We start from the raw sequence: 24,630 nt of genomic DNA, 5'->3' as shown, positions 1-24,630 counted from the left end.
ATTTCACTTTACTAACATTTATTCACGGAAAAAATAATTTAATTTTTAAACTTTTAAAGCCACGATTCTAATAATTCTTAATTCAACGTGACAAGGTCACGTGTATGTAGTCTGGTTTTCTACAGGCGAGACAATCCCCCTCTACATTTGTATCCGCATCACGTTTTCTTCTTTCCGTTTCTGATAACCTTATAGGATACGAATTCGGGGTGTATCATGAAATAAAACAAATGCACACGATGCACAAGATGATAAAACTAATACGAAATGTAAATCTGGATACATTCTTTGAAGAAGCGAGTTATTACTTACATGATGTACGGTAGAACTTTTTTATGCAAGTTACGTACTGTAACTGAGAGGCTAACGAGGATAAGCATCCTGCAACGATTTGATCTTTTTATACATCGCTTAGGAACCCCGGATAAATCTATAAACAGAATCGTGGCTTTTACCAAATATCAAAAATATCTTGAATTTGGTGGGTGTCTGATCAAAACTCACCGCTGAACCGGTGTATCTTCCGGCTGATATCTTCAATAAAGGAGGAAGTTAACAAGAACAGAAAGGAACTGTTTAATGAGTAAAATGATCCGCTAACAAAATGAACCGCGTAACAAGCCAAAGATTCCACCTATTGAAGTACTTTAAGATATTTTTCCAGAGAGCTGACATCCATCCCACCAAAAATTCCTCACGTGTTGAGGAATTTACTTGGATGGGCGTGGCACGTTAATAATAACGACCTTGCTTCAAAAGTGCAAACATATGCTACAACAAATCGCCAATAGATCTTCCTAGAGATTAATTGAAGCGCTACGCTAACGTTTTCTTAACGAAAACACTTTACTATTAACTAGAATTGTGTAGTCTGTAATAGGATCAAAGATACACCAAAAACCGCTAGACCCTCCTTTGAAGGTCTAGCGGTTTTTGGTGTTTGGGTTTTGAGATCAGTAAAACCAATACGGGTAATAAAAAATTGTTATAACAGGAAAATAAAACACCTTTCGGTAGGTATTACCATGCTGTTAATATAATACAATACAATATGTTGGGAGAACATATTTCAGAGGCCGTCTAAGAATTAAGTAATCATTACCCATTTTTTATAGATAAAAATCGACTTAAAGGAACTTTTGGAATTTGATGCTAACTTGACATTATTACTATAGGTTTTTCTTTTTAATTAGCTATTTATTATAAAGCTACTTAAAATATTTGATTTTTACCAACAAAAGATGCATTTTAACTTAATAATAATATTTTAGATCTCTGCCCGCTCATATAAGATGAAGAGGAAAAGTTTTGTCAATCTCCATTTTCATACTTACATAATTAGTGGAAAGCCAAAAACGCTAATCTCTTTAGAATTTCCGACAGGGAAACATTTCTTGTTATTGCTTTTAACAAAGTCTCCGTTTTTGGATGGGATTCGTATATCTCGTTTTAGATCACCGAAAACCATCGCGGTTTAGTTGGAACCTTTGATTTTATATTTTAAAATATTCACATATACCCGTTTTATCTTTTTGTAAACGATATAAACAAATCGTTCCAACGCAAGGCTGGGTTAGCAAAGCCAATCCTACCGGGCCGAAAGATATCTGAAAGTACAAACTGTCAACCGACACAACCACAAGGTATTTTTAAGTAGGCATTTTATTTATAACTGCTGCTGGTTTATAAATAAAGTAGGCAGAACTTGTTTAATGTTATGTAATAGAATAACTTTTTTGTACATTTATACGTAAAGTATTCATAAGAATATTTCCTCTAGTTGTATCGGGCCGATTTTAACGATTTTTTTGTTGCTCAAAATAATTTCTTGAGGATATTTTTCGCAAGTATTTAGTGTGGTGCACTCAGAAAACCTATCGGAAAATCATAAAAACCTACCTAATTCCCTAACCGCTTAAAATATCCGTCGAGTTACTTTGTTAGAAAGCATCCTGAGTTTGTAATAACCGATGCTTTCCATTCCAGTTCCTAATTATTAGAATTACTAGTTACACGCAGATTTCTAAGGCGGATCCGTCCGATAGATAGATGCCACTTGACTATACACATATGCACACAAACAAAAGTGAAGATTCAGTTATAGAACAGCTCGTACATGCTTCCAGGAAAAGTTCCAGTCCTTGGATCTCTTCATTTCCTCGATTTCGCCGAAAACCAGTTAGTAAAGTCAAGTTTTTTCCTGACAAACATTTTTAAACTAATTTCTCATAGTACTATTTCACAGCTGTTAATTGGAATACTGTTTGCGTTTGATATTCCACAATTACTTGCTAAACTGAATACATTCAATGCCCATATTACTAGCATGTTTGCAGGACACAAAGTTTAACTACCAACACAAGGATCCGCCCTGATCGCTGAACGAACCCGTCGGTCTTACACGAACAGATATATTTGTATATCAGACACATCCGACGAACAGATCCGTGTATGAATGGTGTCGTTAAAATTAAATGTCATCCGAAAATCGTATGTATCTACTACTTACTCCGTCACATATCAATCAATCAATCAATCACAAACATTTAAGTCGAGGTTTACATTTCAGTCAAGCAAATAAATGCTAGCTTAGAAGTCAAGTTGCACGTTTATTCATTTATTTCCGCTAAAAAAATATTTTTTTGCTAGAGATAATACTACGAAAGTTCTTATCAGAGTTTTATTTTATATTTTCCGTTAAAACATGTTATTTTGTAAGTATACACAGTTTATTTCATTAAAAAAATTAATAGTATTTTATTTAAGCTTATATTTTTAATCAAAACTTTTTTTGTAATTTAACCCTCCCTTTCTCTTTTCTTATATTTCAACTCTTTACTTTTAACTACAGTTTGGCTACAAACAACTTTTTATGCTGCGCTGACGAGATATAAGTTTTTGATGTCATAAAAGTTAAATTGCCCAACAAAAATTACTTCTTGATTCATCATAAAGAAAAACCATTTTTAAATTGTAAATAAAAAAAATTTTCCAAGTGTATGATTAATTTGTAAATACCTGTATAAAATAAATAACAAAAAGCTGCAATAAAAAAATAAATAAATAGAACAGAAAACAACAAAACCTGAAAAAATGAAACTATAAAACAGGAATTTAAGAAACAAGCGAAAGGGAATTGACGTCTCTTTCACTGAGAGAATTAATCTAGTAACGCTTCTGCATTTGTCATATTAATGAAATAAATTGACAATAAATTTATTAATATTAATAAAACACTTTAATATTATATTCCACGTAAATTTACTAAAACATTTTCATGTTATATGTCACGTAAATGTTAATGTAATACTTGTATGTATAATTTAATATCATTAGAATATTCGGCGCTAAGCGCACACACACACACACACACACACACACTCTCTCTCCCTCTCACTCTCTCTCTCTCTTATTTAACCCACCAATAAACGGACAGTGGTACACGTTTGCATCAATCTCAAATATAAATGGAATAGCCTTTGGTATTTAAATGACAATAATGTTTGTGTTGACGTATAACAAGTTTATGTACTAATAATTTCTATGAAGGAAGGTATTCTCCCTGTTGTCAGATGTAAGTTATATATCACAATGCGTACCAGGACACCATAGTGGACGTCAAAAATACTTTTTCACTAGCAAAAACACTTAATATTTACCTTTATCATCCTAAGTTAGTCTAAAAAATGCATTATATTATTATGTTTTACGAATTATTATGAATTATATTATTATGTTTTATGTCTTACCAGTTCACTGAAGCGTAGTAAGTGAATGATCTCTATCTTTACTAGTACAGCGACTGTTCCCCTGGTAGGCAATATAGAAAACAAGTTTGCTTCCAACAAGCATCAGAATGATTTTAAATTATGTGAGAAGGAGAGAGAAGAAGAGAGAGATTTTGAGGCACAGAATAATAAAATTAAAATTAGGAAACTGTTATTATTTTTTTTACTTCATAGAAACCGAAACAGGACAACCATCTGTTCTAACTATATCCTAATCAGTTAGCTTATAGAGTTCAAGTAAACAAACCGCGCGTTTGAGTGTTCAGGCGGCCGTTTCATAAGAATCTCCTGTAAATTCTGATGCATATAAAAGAAACTAAGCGACATTAATATTCATTCAGTAACCTCTCGCTATTATATTTTAAATTATTCCATACATATATACAGATATATATTAAATTTAAATTAAGAAATTTTATTTGAGTTTTTATTAAGTTATGAAATTGTCAGTTGTCCAAAAATAGTAAATCTTAAATTCCATCATACTAAAATTATAAATTCAATTAAATTTTTGTTATCTGACTACGAGAAATCCACATTGCTGTCAGTATTTAGAGATACAACAGAAGGCTCAATTTTGTTTTTTATTATAATATCAAATTTCCAATAATTTGATTCAACAACATCCGTAACATGTTTTATACAGTTTGTCCATTCCTGTTAGTCTGTTTTATCGATGGCTTTTAAGCATAAATTTTTAACATCAGATACTTTAAAAACTGTATTTTCTGACGCTGTTAACTTTTGATTTGTCCCCAAATTAACTCAATCGGGTTGATTACACAATGATGGGGAGATAATCGAAGCACGATTTTTCCACTGTACCTTGTTAACTCATCAATTTTATACACATTAAAATTACTTTTAATACGCGAAACCCTTTGCAATATTCGGACCTTAAGTTCATCCTCTTCAAAAATCACTCCTTTTGAACTAAGCCACATTTTGATAACATTCTTTTTTTCAAGACACAGCTGGAATTCTTTCCTTTTTACATGAATATAAGGGGCGTTTTACAAAACAATAACCAAATTATGTTCCAGAGGAGGTGAACACATCGTTAAACCATTTCTCAAATAAAATGCCTGTCCTTTTTTACGAATCGCGTTTTTATCGAAATCGTCAACTTTTTCATCAATTGACCTGCGGGGTTTTAGGAGACCGAAATTCATTAGTAGATTTATACTCGCGAATCATGTTGAACACTGAAGCCAGCACCACTTCCACTTGTAGCAATTTTATTAACTACATCCGAAATCAACGCCGTTACATTACTCTGTAATTCGCTTTTTAAAATGTGTTTTTCCGCACGAATTAAGAGCTTTTTTCTGAAGGGATAACAATAATCATACACTATTATCGGCTTCCTTTTTCCTGTTTAGCCTCCGGGAATTACAGTCAGGTATTACTTCAGACGATGATATGTATGAGTGTAAGTGAAATGTAGTAGTCTTGTACAGTCTCAGGTCGACCATTTCTGAGATGTGTGGTTAATTGAAACCCAACTACCAAAGAACACCGGTATTCACGATCTAGTATTCAAATCCGTATAAAAGTAACTGCCTTTACTAGGACTTGAACGCTGGAACTCTCGACTTCGAAATCAGCTGATTTGCGAAAACGCGTTCACTACTAGACCAACCCGGTGGGTCGCACTATTATCGGCTGAATCTGTGTCAAAATAATAATATAACTCAAGTCATGCAGACACAAATCTAGGAATACAGTACACTCACGTTCCAGTTAACTTAAAAAAGTGCATTACCGGTATATTAACTTTAAATAATATTAGAGTTAATAAGTAACAGAAACACAAAAAATGAGCACGAGAACAAAAGTGAGATCATATGAGAAGATCACTCATCTTTTCATATGTTTTTAACAGAACTGAAAGACATACTCTATAACTTTTAATTACACCGCGCCTAATATAAGTAGCGACTATTCTGTTGTATACAGACACGACCGCGTTGTGAATCTGGACTGACACAAGGAATGTACTCAGCAGAAACATGACGAAACCACTAACACGAACGCAACGTTTGTGTATTCTTCACTCTACAAGCTAACTGAATACAGTAAAACTAGAATCACACGAAGGACCTTTCTAATATTTCGCATTAAATGACCTGCTATAACCGATAGGCAGCATCTCGGCCCCAAAATGACCCCCAAAGAGATTTTGTAATCTTAACACATTCATGTGTTAAGATTACAAGATCGATGGGGGAAAAATTACTACAAATGACCCGTCAATATGACAAAAAAAGTAGTAGGCATTTAATTAAATAAAGGTATTTAAAACTGATTTAGTTACCTAATTGTAATGCAAAACAAAATTAAAGATACAATAAATTGGAATTCTCACTGATTTTCATAAAGAAACAACAAAATAAAACATTAACGATAAAAAAGGCATATGAAAAGGAAATATGAAAAATATCCGTCATTATATTAATTATAACAATTTAATTTTGTAGCATTGATAGATTCTATATTTCAATATATGATGAAGTGTTCAACCAACCTATTTTTCCTTAAAGGGGCGATTGTAATGACATGAAGGTCATAACTAGCCACACAACATTAAACCTGAAACGAAATTAAATATCTATAACATAATATTATTCTTAGTGCTTCCGTATATTGTATAACATAAGCTACACGTTTTTAAACAAATAATCTAACCTCAACTGTTTTTTAATAAAGGAAGGCGATTCAGAAAATTAAATCTGCAATTTTACATTAATAGCCTAAAAAAAAAATAATAATCGATAAACAAGTTTTTAACAACAAATTAAAAAATAAAAGTGATGAAAATAGTTCGTATGAACCGGTTAATCGAAATACAGCGTACCCGAAATTATTCATAATAAAACCACTAAAATCATGGGTTTAAATAATTACTTTTCAACTTAATTTCATTTAATTTTTGAAGTCCGCATCAAATTAAAAGCAACATACCTTTCTCATTTAATTTTTAATTGAATAAGCAAATTTTTTAAACTAAAATATAAGCAAAAAAGAATTTTTCAATCCTTTTTTTTAGGCCGGCGCCAGTTATCCCCTAAATGAGAAAGTATGTTGCTTTTAATTTGATGCGGACTTCAAAAATTAAATGAGAATAGCTGAAAAGTAATTATTTAAACCCATGATTTTAGTTGTTTTATTATGAATAATTTCGGGTACGCCGTATTTCGATTAACCGGTTCATATGAACTATTTTCCTCACTTTTATTTTTGAATTTGTTGTTAAAAACTCCTTTATCGATTATTATTTTTTTTTCATTAAAAAATTATTTATATTTAATATTTCTATTTAACAGAGCGGTAGGCCTCGTAAAATAAACAGTTCGCAAATAAAAAGAAAAACATAGAAATCTGCTTCTTATTAAAAATAGGCAAAAGGATGTAAAGAAACGACATAAGTAGACACTGTTATATAATTTTTACGTTAATTACATAAAAGTACATTCATAAAATATATTAAAGTCGAGAGAATACTTTTTTCCAAAATCTTTTTACAAATTTTGAATTTCAATATCGATGAATATTAAAATCAATTACTGTAGTCAATTTTTTAAAAAGTCTATACGTTTATAATTGTAATTTTTACAACTGGTTATCGCGAATTTTCCTACCCAATTTCCCGAAGTTTCGCGCGATGATTTGAATAACAGAATAAAAACACCTTTTATGTCTCATTACGTAATAATAATGCAGTACCACAGAGTTGAAACAGTATATGAAACGCATCGTTTCACAACAGAAAACGGTACGTTAAGATATCGTTATATATCGTCTGTCCCGGTCTTTTTTACGGGTGTGACACGCGTAACGCATCTGAAATTTAAAAGATGATAGTCAGAGTTGCTTTCTCTAATAATAATGGTGTCCACTACACAGTCATTCCCTATAACAGACAAAATCAAGATATAATTTCTACAGTAATGACAACTGCATAACTGCAATATCAAACCACGTATCTGGCTCGGTAAGAAGGTAATGGGGAAACTACTTCATTCTTTTTTTCCGGGTCCTGTAGTAGTCATTAAAACTATTACGCCTATAATCAATAGTTACTATTAACAGATGATAAACCAGCAAAGAAGTTTCTAAATGTCAATGAAAACAGAGTGAGTTTTTTACTTAAAAAGAAAAATAAAACTTTATATACCTTCCTTTAGGCTAAAGAAACTACCAATGAGACCACCAGAGGAACTTCCACTATAAAGAACATTTATATAAACAGGTATATGTAAATGTAGGCGCACCTTTCATCAATACGCATTTGATCGGCAATTATAAGTACAACACGAAAACTGATTTGGATCATAACAAGTGACACACCCTTGTAACTTAATACTAGTCACTCAATTTAACATTATCACTAAATCTTAACTAAGTAATCTTAAGTAATTCAATTAATCCTAACTATAACTAATTAATGTAATCTTAATTAATTTATATTTAAAACGTTTCACAAATCCTATAGATATTTCTGTCTATTTAAAATACGTTAATTTTTTAAGTTTCTTTAAAACAAATTTAAGACGCGTTAGAATGTAATCCCGTACAAAAAGGAAAACAGACCAAAAATCGAGATGAGAAGAAATTGAAATATGAAAAAGCTTTCTTGGTTTAGTTTTGTTTGAAAAGCAAAAAAAAAAAATCAAAATTAAATGTAACTTATTTAAGGGTACCGTTAATTATACATACAGAAAACAGATAAATCACCTACTGATATCAGGCTAGAGTAGGATTTTCTATTTAATAGTTGATAGCTCGAAAAGTTTAACCGGATTTTCATTTGTAAAAATCTTCTTTTTTTTCTAGATTTCATTCGCGGAAATCAAACAAACTTACCCTTTACAAAACTTGAATTTATCGGACAGTCAAAATAATACTACGCGAAAAATTGCGCGATTAAAGCAAGTTATGTGTTTTAAGATTTACTGCTCACCTAGTAACAGTTATTTGGATAAATTTACTATGCGTTACATTAACGTCAAATACCGATAACAAATAGGCAACGGCAAAAGAATAATTCAGATTCGCCCATTCCGACCCGTAGAAGAAGACACTAGCCTTGTGACGATCCCGGTCGCCAGACCACCCCCTCCCAACCCACCGGGTTGGTCTAGTTCCAGACCCAGTAAAGGCAGTTCCTTTTATATGGATTTGAATAAAAGATCGTGGATACCGGTGTTCTTTGGTAGTTGGGTTTCAATTAACCACACATCTTAGAAATGATCGACCTGAGACTGTACAAGACTACACTTCACTTACACTCATACATATCATCCTCATTCATCCTCTGAAGTAATACCTGATAATTCCCGCAGGGTAAACAGGAAAAAGGAAGTAAGACCATCCCCTCACAGTCCTAGTCCTGATGGACTTTACCGGAAAACGTCTTTTAGACCCTTTAAACTTAATAACACAACACAGTCATGAGTTTGGCCAGCAGTTCTTAAGTTTTAAGCAAGCATCGGTCCAAATAAAATTCAATATAAACATAATAAGACTAAAAAGATACGGTTTAACGTAAAAGTCTCTTAATTAACTTTAATACATCATTATCATTTAAATGCATGTTGTATAACGTACGCAAAAGAATATTACATGACCATTTATCATAAATAATAGACAGGACTCTCCGCTCAAAAAATTGTTAACGTCAAAATAATTAATATTACTTAAAGTTCAGCTAACATCTTTCAGAGCGATCATCTACGAACTTTGCGAAATTAAACTCGTAAATTTTAATTTCCGGTTATTTCTTACAGAAGGCTGCCTAAAAAATTGAAATTTAATTGTAAAAATACTGCAAATAGAAAACGTGCAAGGTAACGGCAATAATATTAAAATAGCAAGATGAGAATAAAAACAATCGCTGACTTTTACGTAACAAATTAGCATACGGAAGATATTTATTTGTAAAAAAAAAATTTTCTCCACAAACAGCAATTGTATAAAAAGATCGTTAGTACAAATACAATTGTTTGATGTCAATAATAAGCCTTCAAAAAATAAGTAAGGCCATAAAACGAGCTCGCAAATAAAAAAAAAAAATGAATTACAAAAGAATACCTTAGTTCTTTTAATTACTCATAGATATACTTTATTATACAACATTAAACAAAATTAGCCTTAAATTACTTAACCGTTATTTAATTGTTATCGAAAATACTTTTTTTTAAATTGGAAAATAAAACAATGGATATGTATAAAATACTAACAAGTAAAATAGTACAAATAGTAATAACCTTCACAATGAAACTGTTATAAAAATTCCTCTGAAAGGAAAAATAGTTTGCAAACAATTAGAATGAACCAATTAAATTCTATTCAATTTTATTTAAGTCAATAAGATATAAAAATTACAATATTTTTAAATACGATAGTAAACCTTCAAGTTTTAATAAATAAACAGTTAAGTTACCGCATACAATTTAAAATAAAATATTTATTATTCACGAAAAATCACTTAAATTCATTCAAATTATATTACATTATTGCAGTTTATCTTTGCCGACGAGTTTAGGGCTTTATAATAATAATGGTAAAAAATTGAGATCGAGATTTTTACTCTGATCTCATTCTATACCCTGCGAAATTTTTATTAAACACTTTATATTTTATTTTACACTTTATATAATCGAAGAAAAACTAAGGAAAATACCCAACCCTTCTAAAACTAACAACGTTTTGCCCATCTGAATGCTAGGGTAAGGTAATCCATGCAATATATCCTCTAAACTGACCATTAACTACTCTTTACTCATTACCTCCCGATTTCAACGTTTTCGTATCAACCTTTTTTATTTAGTTATTAGCAATTTTATTAGTTACATAATTAAAAAATTAACTGCAGTGAAGAAGTACTGTAAAGTTCCACATAATTAAATATATATATTTAAATAGATATATTTTATTTACAAATACCATTTTAGCCGTGTTTTTATAAGAAAAAACTTCGCAGAGAGAGGAAATCATGTTTATTACCATTTTAAGTATCATGTTTCATTTTCTTTAATTATCTTCAAAACGCATTTACATAAACAGTTTATTGGACATGGTAAAAAAATACCTGTTAATCTTCTTTTTTTTTTATCTTTTTCTATCCAATAAAATTGTATTCTAAAACTAACAGATTACAGGTTATTTAGAAATTTATGAAAATTCAGATATTTTAAAAGCTATTAATTCTAACCGTGATTACTATTAAACAAGCAATCAGGAATCTGTGAAATTCCGCATGTAATACATCAATCAAGAAGCATAACAAATTAATAAATATGAATTTTTATTGGGAAAGTAACAGCAGTTTCTTTCCCAATGGGATTAGTACAAAAAAGGCGAAATAAAAAATCGCATTTCAAAAAACCTCAACGAAAAGTAATTTCTTAATATATGCTGCGGATGAAATGTAAAGAAAAAAACGAGTATATATTACTAAAAAATTGTTTAAATCAAGCAAGCCTTTATAGACGATGAGATTAAAGTGAGGGTATAAAAAAAAACTCGCCTGATTTTGAAAATACCTTGCAACAGAGAACCTTCGATATACAGTAATTTTTCTACGCAGTTTCTTGCTGCAAATGAAATGATAAAAAAACAATAATTTTTTTCTGAAGTACCTATTACTTAACAAAAAACCGATAACCAGAGAACCAGTGACCCGAAGACATCTAAGCTCCCTAGCTTAGATGTCTTCTTGATGCAGGACATCAATGAAATAAGAATAAATAAGTATAAAACATGACGAAAGGAGATTTTTTTTAATAATTATTTTAATGGAACTGTAATTTATTGAAGATGAATCTACAACGTGGCTCGCGTCGCGTAGTATGAATGAAACGGTACATTAATAAACACCAGCAATACCAAACCTAAAAACAAATTACTACTATTTATAACTAATCTGCATATTTGTCTACGTATTTAAAATATCTGTTACTGTATTGAAATAAAAAATAGTTTTTTTATTTAAAAAAAAAACACTAAAAAATTATTACATAAAAAGTAGTAAAAATTAAACTGGCTATACATTTAAATAAATAAATTATAAAAAATATTTTTTATGAATTTATTATCATTTTTTAATCAATGAAGTATATTTATTACTGAAGAACTCTTTTCAATGAAAACTAGGCATAAAAACTTAACTTCGATGAATGATAATAATCGCTATAATACACTTCTTATCTTTAAATAAATGTTTTTTTTTTTAAATACAGTATAAAATATAAGTAGCATCGACCTTCATAATCATTAGCTATTAATAAATCTTAAAAACAGCATTTTGTTTCAGTAACATCAGGCTGTCAAAATATGGAACCTACAATCTCAAGTACCTAAATGAAGACGTACATTTAAACGTAAACTTCCTATTCTAACAGATCGTATCTATTAAAGAATTAAGAGATGTATTTTTTTTTACAAGAGTTTATTAATGTATTGAATAATCTTATTGAAGTGGAAACTACACGAAAATATTTATTTCTTAAAGGAAGAAGCAAAATCTAAATAACAAGAGACAATCAGAAAAAAATCAACTTGTTTCTGACGTAGTTTTTTAAATACATACCAAAAATCTACATACATTAACTAAGAACAACCGGTATTAATTTTTGTAGAGAACTTCTGATGCGAGACACTGATCACCTCTGGAGGATTCCATGGCCATTTCCAGGAACAAAAAGTAACCCGCTTCAGAGGCTTACCGAGAAAGAGACGAGTCGAGTGGTTTTCGTGTTGTCTTCTACATTAGACCAAATGTACCGTTACATACCGGCCGAGTTTACAGAAATGCAGGTGTTATTCAGCTCTACAAGTGAAGCCTTCACACTCTCCATCCCAAGGACTGGTTTGTAACGAACATCATTAATTACAGAGAAATCGACTCATGACTATTGCATTCTGCAAGTCACGTGCTTTACATATATCATAGCCATAAGAAAATCGGTATACTTTTTTGTGAACAATATATTACATTAAATACACTGTCTCCGTTCAAATGAAATAGGATTTAAATGATCAAATTAACAGGTTTAACGAGTATTATCAAAATTAGTTTAATTTTAAAAGGAAAAAAAGATTCTTTAATGAAGTTCTTTTCATTATACAATGAAATAAAGGATTTCAAACTTTTAAAAATTACATATAATGAATATGTTTGTATAGAAATAAAGAAATTTTATTTCAGTTCTTAAGGAAAAGTCAACAAATTCCTGTTATCACTGTCTATCTACGTTTTCCTAATTTTAATCCAGACTAAACCACGATAATTAGCAGTATTTTCTTTTTTTAAATTCTAATAAAATAAACAACATAATAAGATAATTGAATGAATAATGATTAAGAGTATACTAGAACGGGTAAAGTAATTAACAACATAAAAAACAAGTAGAAATATTTGTGAACAAGAAAATGTGGCATTATCCAACCAAGAAAGTAATACTAGTATTAAACTAATTAATAAAACGACTAAAGATGTTGTTACTAATAATTTACAGGTTACTAATAATTTTAGAGAAACAACAAAGATCACTGAACTTTTGTTAAAATTTTACAATCGATGTCTTTGAAATATCAGTAATTACAAAAAACCTTTCCGCTGAATCAAATCTTACATAAAATAAATATAAAACAATAACACCATATACAAAGCCAAAAGTGGGAATTTAAGGATTAAAATCTTCAAATCGCATTTTACCCGTCAACCTGATCACAAGATATCAAAAATAAGTAAAAAATATTTATAACAATACAATAATAATTGATATGAAATTATAACGAATTAATGAGAAAAACTCAACAAAGTTACTGATAAAATTACACTGAGAAGTAACTAAGGGATAAGATTTACTCACAAGATTGGTCAGAACCGAAATTAATCAGAAGATTTTCTTCTACTGTTGAAAAATAAGTCAATTTGGAAATAAACAATAAATCAAACTTAATTAAATATGACGGAAAGAAGGATGACGAGGAATTAAATATTAAGCTAGAATATATCAGGAACAGGAAAATTCTATTTATGTAATAAAATTACAAAATATAGATGCATACAGTTAACAACAAAAGTAGACTGGAAAAATAATGACAATATTCACGCTGAAAAATGTACCAAATAGATATAGTAATTAGAGAGAACCTAGTGTTGAATGTAGAGATTGTATTTAATAATTTTCACCATAGTCAAAGTCTTTCTTATAACTGTGACAGATATAAAGAATCTTTTTCAGGAAACAATATTACGTCATACTTAGTAAAATCAGGCCTTATAGTCCATTCCAGAAAAAATTATTTTTCATTACAAAATGAAACCCTGCCATGAACAGTATAAATGTCACATGTAAGCCTAAATAACAACTGCTTATCAGATATAATTCTATTCTGATATAAGACAGTATACTAGGCTCAAATGTTGGTGGTAACGGTCCTGGGTGATGGAAAGAACCTGGAGGATGCAAGTGAAAAGTATGTAATAACCGTAGAGGGAGAGAGGTAGACTCGATGGATCACATCCTTAAAGCCCTGGATAGGATTTCAAACGATAGAGTACAAGACTTGGCGGTAGCCACGACGAGGGGAAAGCTGGGAGACCTCGTCAAGAGTTCTGGACGAGGCGTCAGGGTCTAAGGTAACGCTGTTTCTCTCCGGAGAGGGTGGTGGAACCGAAGCGAGGGAACAACCAAAGTCGGCGACAGTGATTGTAAGACGCCAGGGAGACAACACTTATGCAGACCTCCTCAGACCGGTCAAGGCATCGGTGGAGAGGAGATGGCACAGGACATCCTCTCAGTCAGGAAGGGCTAAGGAAAAGATGTAGAGGTTTGTCTCAGGAAAGGGCGGTCTGTGGTGGACAAAACTGCAATCTCTGATCGAGCAGTTCCACGTGTATCAGAGTGGACTCTGCTTGAAGTTGAGCCGAGTAGTGACCACAAGGCAGTGATTTTCACTGTCTTGGGTGATCGACTGGTGATACAGCGTCCAAACAAACGATGGCACCCGATCGAGGCACAGCTGCGCAGGGCCACGGATTCCATTGCTGAGAGTTGAGACTGAGGCAAGATAGAGGTCCAGATGAATTGACGGAGGTGGTGATTGAGGTCTGCCAAAGGTAAATGCCACCCGACAGACCGGCCCGGCGGAGAGTGTACTGATGGAACAACGAGACCTCTACTTAAAGGGCGAAGACGCAAGCGGTCCGACGAAGATTGCAGCGCATGAGAAGGGACCCCAATCGTGTGAACGAGCTAACCGTTCATTGGTATGGCCAGATGCTCCTCCTGGAGTATGGCCATTAAGCAGGCGAAACGAGAAGCCTGGAAGAGTCTACAGGAAGAACTCGATATGGATCCGTGGGACAGTATCAAATTGCCACTAAAAAATTTGGCAGGCGCCTTCCCCATTGTCCAGGTGCTAGGCATTAGGGACGGTACGGCGGCTTTTCTCCTTACGTGAATCCGAATGGATGGAAATGCAGTCGTGGCTACCGCCAAGTCTTGTACTCCATCGTTTGAAATCCTATCCAGGGCTTTAAGGATGTGATCCATCGAGTCTACCTCTCTCCCTCTATGGTTATCACATACTTTTCACTTGCATCCTCCAGGTCCTTTCCATCACCCAGGACCGTTACCACCGACATTTGAGCCTAGTATACTGTCTTATATCAGAATAGAATTATATCTGATAAGCACATCAGAACCGCTTCACCATAGAGGAGCTCCAGTGGGCGGCCTCGCGCATCATCACCAAGAGTCCAGAACGGGAAGAAGTCTCGGGTGTCTTGGTAAAGAACAAGATGGAAAGACACACATGGCTGGTCCTGGATGCGATTAACAATGCCTTGGGGGAATGCAGGTTCCCACGGCAATGAGAGGAGGCCAGGTTAATGCTCAAACATGAAGCACAATACCGTGAGGGTGCAGAGTATAGGCCCCTATGCCTGTTAAGAACAGTAGGAAAGTTGTATGAACGGCTGATATCGGAAAGAATAAGGGCGAAACTGTTGGCTGTGGTGTTTTTTTCACAGCGCCAATACGGATTCACGAAGGAGAAGTCGACGATCGATGCAGTCAACTATGTGGTAGGCTGGGCACGGAACACGGCGAACAAGGAGGATACGTCTGGTTATCCTCCTTGACATACGAAATGTATTCAATAGCATTTCATTGGCGGTGGTAATGGATTCGCTGAGATCTAAGGGACTCAGTGAGTACATTATCGCCGTTCTCAATGATTACCTCCAGGAACGAGGGTAAGAACCGATATGGTGGAGGGACAGATAGAATTTGGAATGTTCGGGGGGGTATGTCACAGGGTTCCGTGCTCGGCCCACAATTGTGGAACAGTGTATACGACGACCTCCTGGGATCGGAGTTCTCAGGGAACACCCAGGCGGTCGCCTACGTTGACGATCTGGCGCTTCTGGTAGCCGGACAGACAGAAGAAGAGGTTGAACGTACACCAAATGAGGCGGTCGACATAGTAAGCGGCTGGTTGGAGGAACGAAGACCGAGTCTGGCCTAGAAAACAAGCATGGTGGCGATGGTTGGCCGCAAACGAATCAGGGAGTTAGAGATAACGGTCAAGGATACAAGAGTTCGCACGTCGAGTAAATACCTCGACATGTGGTTGGACAAGTTGCGTCTATTTACTCATTTTAGGATTATCACATAACATAAAAAAATGATATCAAATAAAAGAAACAAACTGCAGAAATTATAACATATTTCCATTCCTAGCAAACATAAAAGTCTAATAAATCAATTTCAGGTACTACTTAAAAATAAATAAAATTCTCTGTTGTAAAAGAATACAACACAAATGACAAACTACATTAATAATAGACCGGTTTTCAGACCGAAGTTATGAAATGTAGGTACAGTTGTTTAGAGAATAATGACTGTATATTTTCAGGTGTATATAGCAAATAATGGTCACACTTAACTGCACTGATATTACAAAAAAATTTGTATCGGTTAGTCTGACTTCTAAAGTACATCAACAAGTTAACTCCCAACATTTCCAATCAATTTAAACATAATTTCGAGACATTTCATTAAGTAAAAATATAAACATACAATAGTAAAAACGGAAGAAAATTACATCTTACTACGAACATGATGGTAAGCATAAAAAGACAACAAAACCTCTCGAAATCATCAATAAAAAAAAAATTTAATATAATTTTATCTAATAAACAAAATAAAAATACTGCGTGAACAATTTAACAACTTTACAAAAATATCTATTAAAAAAGTTCTATTTATATAGTTTTTATTATACATAACCTAACTTTTTTAATAGAAATTTTATTAAAATTAATTTCTACAGCAAATTTCATCTTAATTATAAAAATAAAATTTATTAACTGTTGTTTATTATTTATTTAAAGATATATTTTAATACAAACTTATTTTTATACATTCTTTTTAACTAAGTAAATAAAAATGTAAAAATATATGCATGTATAATTCACATAAAACTACTAGTTCACACATGAAAATTGTGAAATTCTTTCTTTACCGATATATTGTATGTGTGTGTGTATATATATATATATATATATATATATATACACACAAAAACATACACATATGATTGCCACACCCTATTTTGTAACTGCCCTTGTCCTGCATAAAGAGTTGTAGGCAGCATAAAAAAAAATCTGTTTTAATTTACTTGATAAATATTAACTAATGACATTTGCCCTAATTACTAAAACGCAACGTAAATATTTATTTAATTTTTTTCTTTCTTTTATAAAACCTTTTGATTTTTTCCCATATTGTATTCCTTCTATGCCAACGGTATCAAACCTGTTTAAATAACCTGGAAGTTGAAATTACATTCGCTTGCCTTTTATACTGAATTAGCCCAAAAGGGATCATAGAAAGATGTTAAATACTGTTTTCACGTCAGTTTTTATTTTTTCCCTACGGCAGACTGTTACTACTACAGGTATGCAGAAGACAGGGTACAACTTGAATTCATAATTAATTAAAATTAAATCGTTAAATTTAAATCATCGCTGTATAAGAAAAACACATACACTTCACTCCTATTCTTCATCAAATTTCAAAATCTTCCTATATTATTTTCCAAATCTTTCTACATTAATAAATTTGTCTGTTGTTTCTCGACAGAAGGGTCATTAATTTAGTGGTTTACACAATTTTTTTTCCTCCCCAATCTTTTCTACGGTGTAATACACATAAAACAACTAAGGAACAACAAAGGGAATAGTCGGTGTTAATTTCTCTGCAAATAATTATGTTCGTTATTTAAACTTAACCAATAGAATGAAGATTAAACGACTGCAGTCTGGAGATTGGCTAGCCTATCCAATATGCAAACGGTACGTTTGGCTCGATGAAGAAGGTAACAGGAAACCATTCCTCACTTTACTTAGTAAAACTTGCAAAGTTAAATATAACATGCTTGTTAAATCGAAAATGGTTACCGTTTTAGTTGTTACATTTTTTTTTTTTTTTTTTTTGCCTGTTTAGTCTCCGGGAATCACCGTCAGGTATTACTTCAGAGGATTAATAAGGATCATATGTAAGAGTGTAAGTGAAGTGAAGTCTTGTACAGTCACAGGTCAACCATTTCTGAGATGTGTGGTTAATTGAAACCCGACCACCAAAGAACACCGGTATCCACGATCTAGTATTCAAAGCCGTATAATAGTAACTTTACTAGGATATGAACGTTGGAACTCTCGACTTCAAAACCAGCTGATTTTTGAAGACGCGTTCACAACTAGACCAACCAGATAAGTTTAGTTATGTTACCTACAAAAAGAAAATTATTCATGATATTATGGTTGGGAAATAGTCTAAAAACACACAGGATCGAGTCTGAGATCATCAGTTGAACGGCACTGTTCGGTGCCATAACTTAAATTATGTTATTGAATGCAGTGCAAAAAAAACTGCACTATCTAATCTAATACTAAATTATCATTCTATCTCAACAAATCTATATACTTACAAAAAACTGGATACAGCACACATCAATTACAAGTATAACGAAATTCATAAACTCAAAGTAATAAAAGAGAATTATAATATGTGTAATGTTTACAACTAGCATTTGGTACGTGACGACGGTTATTCAGAATACCAAACAAAAAAGGGTTTTTAGATTTTCAAAATGGCGGCTACTTAAAATCCGTAATTTCCTTTAATAAAACATATATACTGAATTTTAAAGCTTAAGTTTAAACTTATTTATTACGATCGGTAAAATATTGATAATGTTTTAGCAAGTTAATGCCTTATATGTTTAACTGCTCTTCATTTATAAAGTACTGAATTCTGGTAAATGAGTTAATAAGCTAAGTTTTTTTGATAAGCCGGGTAATAACGCGTCTACCCGTAAAAAAAAATGATTAATAAGACAGGAATTTTTTTTAAATAACTGGTATGTTAACTCGTGTAGAAAACAAACTACTTCAGAAAAGAATAATAAAAGTTGTTTTTTTTAAGTATTACTGTGCGCTGCACATTACAACAGTGCGCCGGCTAATCACTAGTGAGAATACTTTTACGTCGATCGCTCTGGTAATAATTTTTTTAAATTTTCAAATGAGACTTCATCTAAGTTTATTAAATAATTATTTTTAACTTTACTTCACATTAAAACAAACATACTATTATTTTTATTTTATTACAATTTTTACTATATTTTTACAACAAAAAATAACCATTCCTGACTGAAATAGCTACAAATAGATAAATGGCTAGATGACTGAAAACCACTCATCAAAGATAGCTCAAATAGGTGCGATGACAATGAGAAAAGATTATAAGGCGGTTTACTGGGCATATCTTTATTACATTTTTTATTTTACATAGCGGACAAAAACGAATTAGTTTAAGAAGAGTACTTTTCAATTAATTTAGCCAGTTTTTTAAAGAAAAAAGTTCACCAGAAATAAAATCTGATAGCTAAACAGGAATATTATTCTAATGTAAACAATAAGACCACTCTCGTCTTATTGTTTATAATTACTATAAAGCGTGTAATTCTCCTTCAAACTCATCGGAAAAGATAACGAGCCAAGTTTATGTCATTAAAAAAACCTGAGGTGTATTACAATAAGATTGTCGAGCAGATACAAAATTCATAGGTGCTGAACCGCGCATGCAAGTCAAAAAGACCACCAGAACTTTTAGTAGTAGTTACAAGAAAGTTCTAGAAAAAAATAAATAAATACGTTTAATTGCACTGTAGAAGAATAAAACATTTTTGTCGTTCTTCGTGGAGTGTAACGTATCCTTAAATTAGCAATTTTACCCACCGGGTTGGTCTAGTGGTGAACGTGTTTTCCCATAGCAGCCGATTCGGAAGTCGAAAGTTCCAGCGTTCAAGTCCTAGTAAAGTCGGTTATTTTTACACGGATTTGAATATTAGATCGTGGATAACGGTGTTTTTTGGTGGTTGGGTTTCAATTAACCACACATCTCAGGAATGGTCGAACTGAGACTGTACAAGACTACACTTCATTTACGCTCATACATATCATCCTCATTCATCCTCTTAAGTATTATTTGAAGGGTAATTACCGGAGGCTGTTAAACAGGAAAAAAAGGAAAGCAATAACTGATTAATTAAATTTATTTAAAAAACGAAATCCAGCTCAAAATTTGGTCTAAGCTTCTTCCCAGTTTCAGAATTGGAGCGTCGATGCCCTATTAACGATTTTCACCGTACTTTGGTTTTTTAAATCACATTTAAATAAGCAAAGCGAGGTGAGATCTGCCATTCTCAGGAGTCATTTTGCTCAAAATAGGGGCGATTCAAATTTTTACTAAATAAAACTTTTGAGTTTACTAATAATTATCGAAGTATTTTAAGTTCAAAAAATACTTTTGAGGTGGCCGCTACTTTTGGAAAATTCTAAATTAAAGCAGAAATGACAATTACCTATTTCGGTTAAAATGTCTGGTTAAACATCTGGACAGAATTTAGTAGTATACTTCATTTCGTATTTGAAATTTCATTTCTTTAAACCTCCTTCCTGAAGGTTTGCGAATGCATAAAGTGTTTATAGGGATTACTTTCCTGATTTTATTGCCACGAATCACTTCCCGAGTTTTATTTGTTACACCCACCGCAAAGAGTAAAGAACATTAAGTATGAATATAACATTTTTTAACAAATTATACAATCTTCTTTTAAAATTAATGGTACACATTTGTAAATAATCAAATCCAAATTACATAAAACGCTTTTATTGTTTTATTTACGATCTCTTATTATGCATCTACAAAATAAACTAGTTTTAAAAAGATTTTTTTTTTGTAATGATCTGAAAATTGTTTTACTTTTTAACTACTGAATTCCAGAGAAACAACCTAAAATTTGAAAACATCAATTACACAAATACATAAATAAAATTATGGCTTTAATTAAAACAATGATGCGAAATAACTTCAGATATAACAATACGGGATAAAATGATTGAAATGACGTGGCAGAGTATAGTAAATTAAAAAATAACCGAACATACTGTCACACAGCACACTGATGAACAGAATTGAAACTAATTTATCAGTAAGACAGATCTAAAGGCATCTCTTGCCGCGGCGACCAATACGGAGTGAGAGGGCGATCACAGACATGTCAACGCACACAACCCCTGCCACAGATCACGCAGTTTTTCGTCTCTAGTCGTTCAGGATATTCATTACATTAGGGTTATTATGTAAAATCAATACAACAAAAGTGAAGACAAAGCAGAGGATACTTGAATTTTAGTTTACTGATTTACAATGTTATTCAGCACTACCGATAAATTAAAAAGATGGCAATTATAAACCAGTAACAAAGACAATCTTTAGGGCCATGAATTAAATTAGGAATACACGTACAAAGAATGGGAAAAATAAGCAATATACCTACTTTAAAATAAAAACAGAAAAAATGTGTAACAAAATAGTAAAAAAATAATAAAAGCTAGATTCCAATGAAAACAGGTATTAAAGCAAGAAAAAAAATCTACAAGAATTATAAAATCAGACTACCAATTAAGCACACATATATATATATATAATAATGTATAAAAATTAAACAGATAATATAAAATCACAATAATTACCAAAATATCAGGCTTCTTGGTTACAATTAAATCATTTTATTCAAAGAGAGCACATTAATCTAAAACATGGTTACTTAAATATAATTTATGTCCCATAAATATTGTAATAGCCATTAATTAATTTTTCACACTACAACAGGCATATTACTGAATTTAAAAAAACTCACACACACATAAAGACATTAGATTATACATATATTAAATATGTACTAAAATGCCAATATGTGTAAAAAAAAAGTATTAATGTTTACTTTTTAATTAAAACTATTAATAAAGAACCACCTTGAAAGTTAATTCTTAATATTGTTATTAATGGCCCGTGGTTAACAAAAAAGTAACTAATTAAACATTGTTTTTTTAAATCTGCAACCCAATCAATACAAAACAAAAAAGAATCATTGAAACTGGTCCAAGTAGATATATGTGTATGGGTTACCATACACATTTAAAAAATATAATAAATAAATACCATTAGCTGAATTGTGTATTTATCTATGATTTGTTCAAATCCTAGCAAGTGTTTGAACTTTGGAGTTTTAAGTTTATTATAACTGGAAAGCAGGGATGTAATCAAGCCCAATTTTCTCAGTATCAAAATACACTGCTATTTTATACTGTTGTCACATTAAAATTAAAAAATTGTGAGAATACATAGTTTTTCTATCATGCACCAGTTGTATTTTTATGAATACCTAGTTACTAAATAACTACTATGCAGATCACATCTATATTTCTATCAGAAATTAATTGAAAGACAAAAAAACATAGGTAAAAAATTAATAATCATATTGATAAATATAAAACTGGAAACGTGATGTAATTTATGTTTGGATATGTTTTTTTTTATTTTTACTTTTTATTATTATTTTTTTTAAAAATAATATAGGTGCAAACAAAAAAAACATATTTAATATGAACAAAATCACAGTAATCCAGTAACAAAAACCAGTAAAGTAGTAACACTATAATAACAAAGATTTAGTCCAGTAAAATAACATAAAACATACGACAAAAATCTGATAATGTAATGTTTAAACAATTTTTATAATAACCGTATTTCAAATTTTTGGCCTAATTGTTAGGTCAAAAACTGCTAGCAAAAAATTTTCTTTTTCTAGAATTACACACCACATGACTGTTGGTTCTATTCTGTACTGTTGAGGAATTTTCTAGATTTAAAAACAATAATAAATAGTATAAAAAAAATTCTGAATTAGCAAAAGCAGTTTTACAGAAGGGCATTTGAACTCTTTCTCAAACATCTGGAATTGTTAAATATAGATTCTGCTTCTTGTACTGTGTTATTTTTTAAGCTTAATAGTGTACCTGAATGTTCAACAAAAAACAAGCAACTGGGCTTTACATTCAATTTAAGACAAAATGATATATCAAATAACTTTGATTATAAATGAATGTTTTCTATCTCTTGGGCAGTATCACAGTTAATGATAACTAATGTGATAAGAAAAACAATTTACTTTGAATAAAAAAAACCACACATTAGTTTGTCTTGCAAACTGCAAAAACTACAATAAATAACATAGCTTTAATTAAAGGTCAAAAATAATATCAGAAGATTGTTAGGTTATGTTATCACCAACATATGCAGGTTAGGTTTAAAATTCCGGTCTAAAATAACATAAGGGATAAAAATAATTACATTTAAATAAGATTGAAGCGTAAGTGAGGTTAGTAAATGTGTTACACATAAAAAAAATCATTCATTTTATGACTAGATAACATTACTTGGGTCAAACTTTACTTTAACATAGCTAATTAAGACTTAAATTTAAAGAAAAATAAATAATATAATTACCCAAATGCAGACAGGTTCCTGGATCATAAACGACACTATATCACTGAGATAAGCGAAAACAGACGATTTATGTCTTAGTTCGTCAATGAAGAAATTAGAGTCATTTTGAATAGTTTCTAATGATTCAAGACTGACTTGAGATGTAGAATTCGATTTCCAATTTGGATCACGTGTTACATGAACGGCATAATAAACAGAGCAGGATAATAACGCAACACTAATAGCTGTATAAACTCTAAGGCTAGGTAAAGGCAGCCTCTCGAGTAAAATCACAGGCATTTTTACCGATTTTTAATTTAAAGTAACTGGCAACACAAGCTAAAAGGATTACACTAAATTAATAATGCACCGACTTAGATGTTTGATGACTTGAATATTTATAAGATTTAATAATCACAAATTACAATCATTGTAATACGTTGACTTTAGAACAACCCAAACAACACATCGTCGCACTAGCGATGCAGCTGTGTGCGAGAGAATGCTTCAGCTCGTCTGCCGCTTGCAATGCCATCTGATATCTCAACTTGTAACGTCAGAGCAAATAAACCAATCAAAAGCCGTTACTGAACCACACTATTGTTGCTTACTATTTCCCTCCCAATTTAATTTGTATCAGGTGATGTAAAGTAGGAATTCAGTACAAAATTATATAAATGTTTTTCAAGAAATACAATATGCTGATTAGTAATTATATAAAGAATAATAAATTTCCTTAAGAATGAGGCGTTATGATTATCTCATGGTTATGATATTCATTAGTTTGAAATAATTGAGTTTATACTTGCATTTAAGCTCTATTGTTTGAAAATTTACAACTTACAGAAAATAGAATCTTGTAATAAAAAATAAGCAAGATGTAAGTGTTATGCAGTTCGTTAATGCAATTACCATAAAAATATTTG

The 24,630-nt window shown here is 31.6% G+C and overlaps 1 protein-coding gene across 1 annotated transcript in view; it reads right to left on the bottom strand.

Annotated features, from left to right (window-relative positions):
- Positions 1-24,231, bottom strand: part of LOC142322370 (E3 ubiquitin-protein ligase AMFR-like) — a 190,122-nt gene extending 165,891 nt beyond the window's left edge. The window contains exon 1 of the mRNA XM_075361378.1: positions 23,726-24,231. Within this exon, the coding sequence (XP_075217493.1) occupies positions 23,726-24,004 (279 nt within the window). The 5' untranslated portion in view covers positions 24,005-24,231. The remainder of the gene's footprint in view (positions 1-23,725) is intronic.
- Between the last annotated feature and the right edge of the window lie 399 nt (positions 24,232-24,630).

This window comes from Lycorma delicatula, chromosome 3, assembly GCF_047948215.1.
Source record: "Lycorma delicatula isolate Av1 chromosome 3, ASM4794821v1, whole genome shotgun sequence".
NCBI classification, from domain to species: domain Eukaryota; kingdom Metazoa; phylum Arthropoda; class Insecta; order Hemiptera; family Fulgoridae; genus Lycorma; species Lycorma delicatula.
Note: the sequence above shows the minus strand (reverse complement) of the source record. Positions and strands in the feature narration are given on the sequence as shown.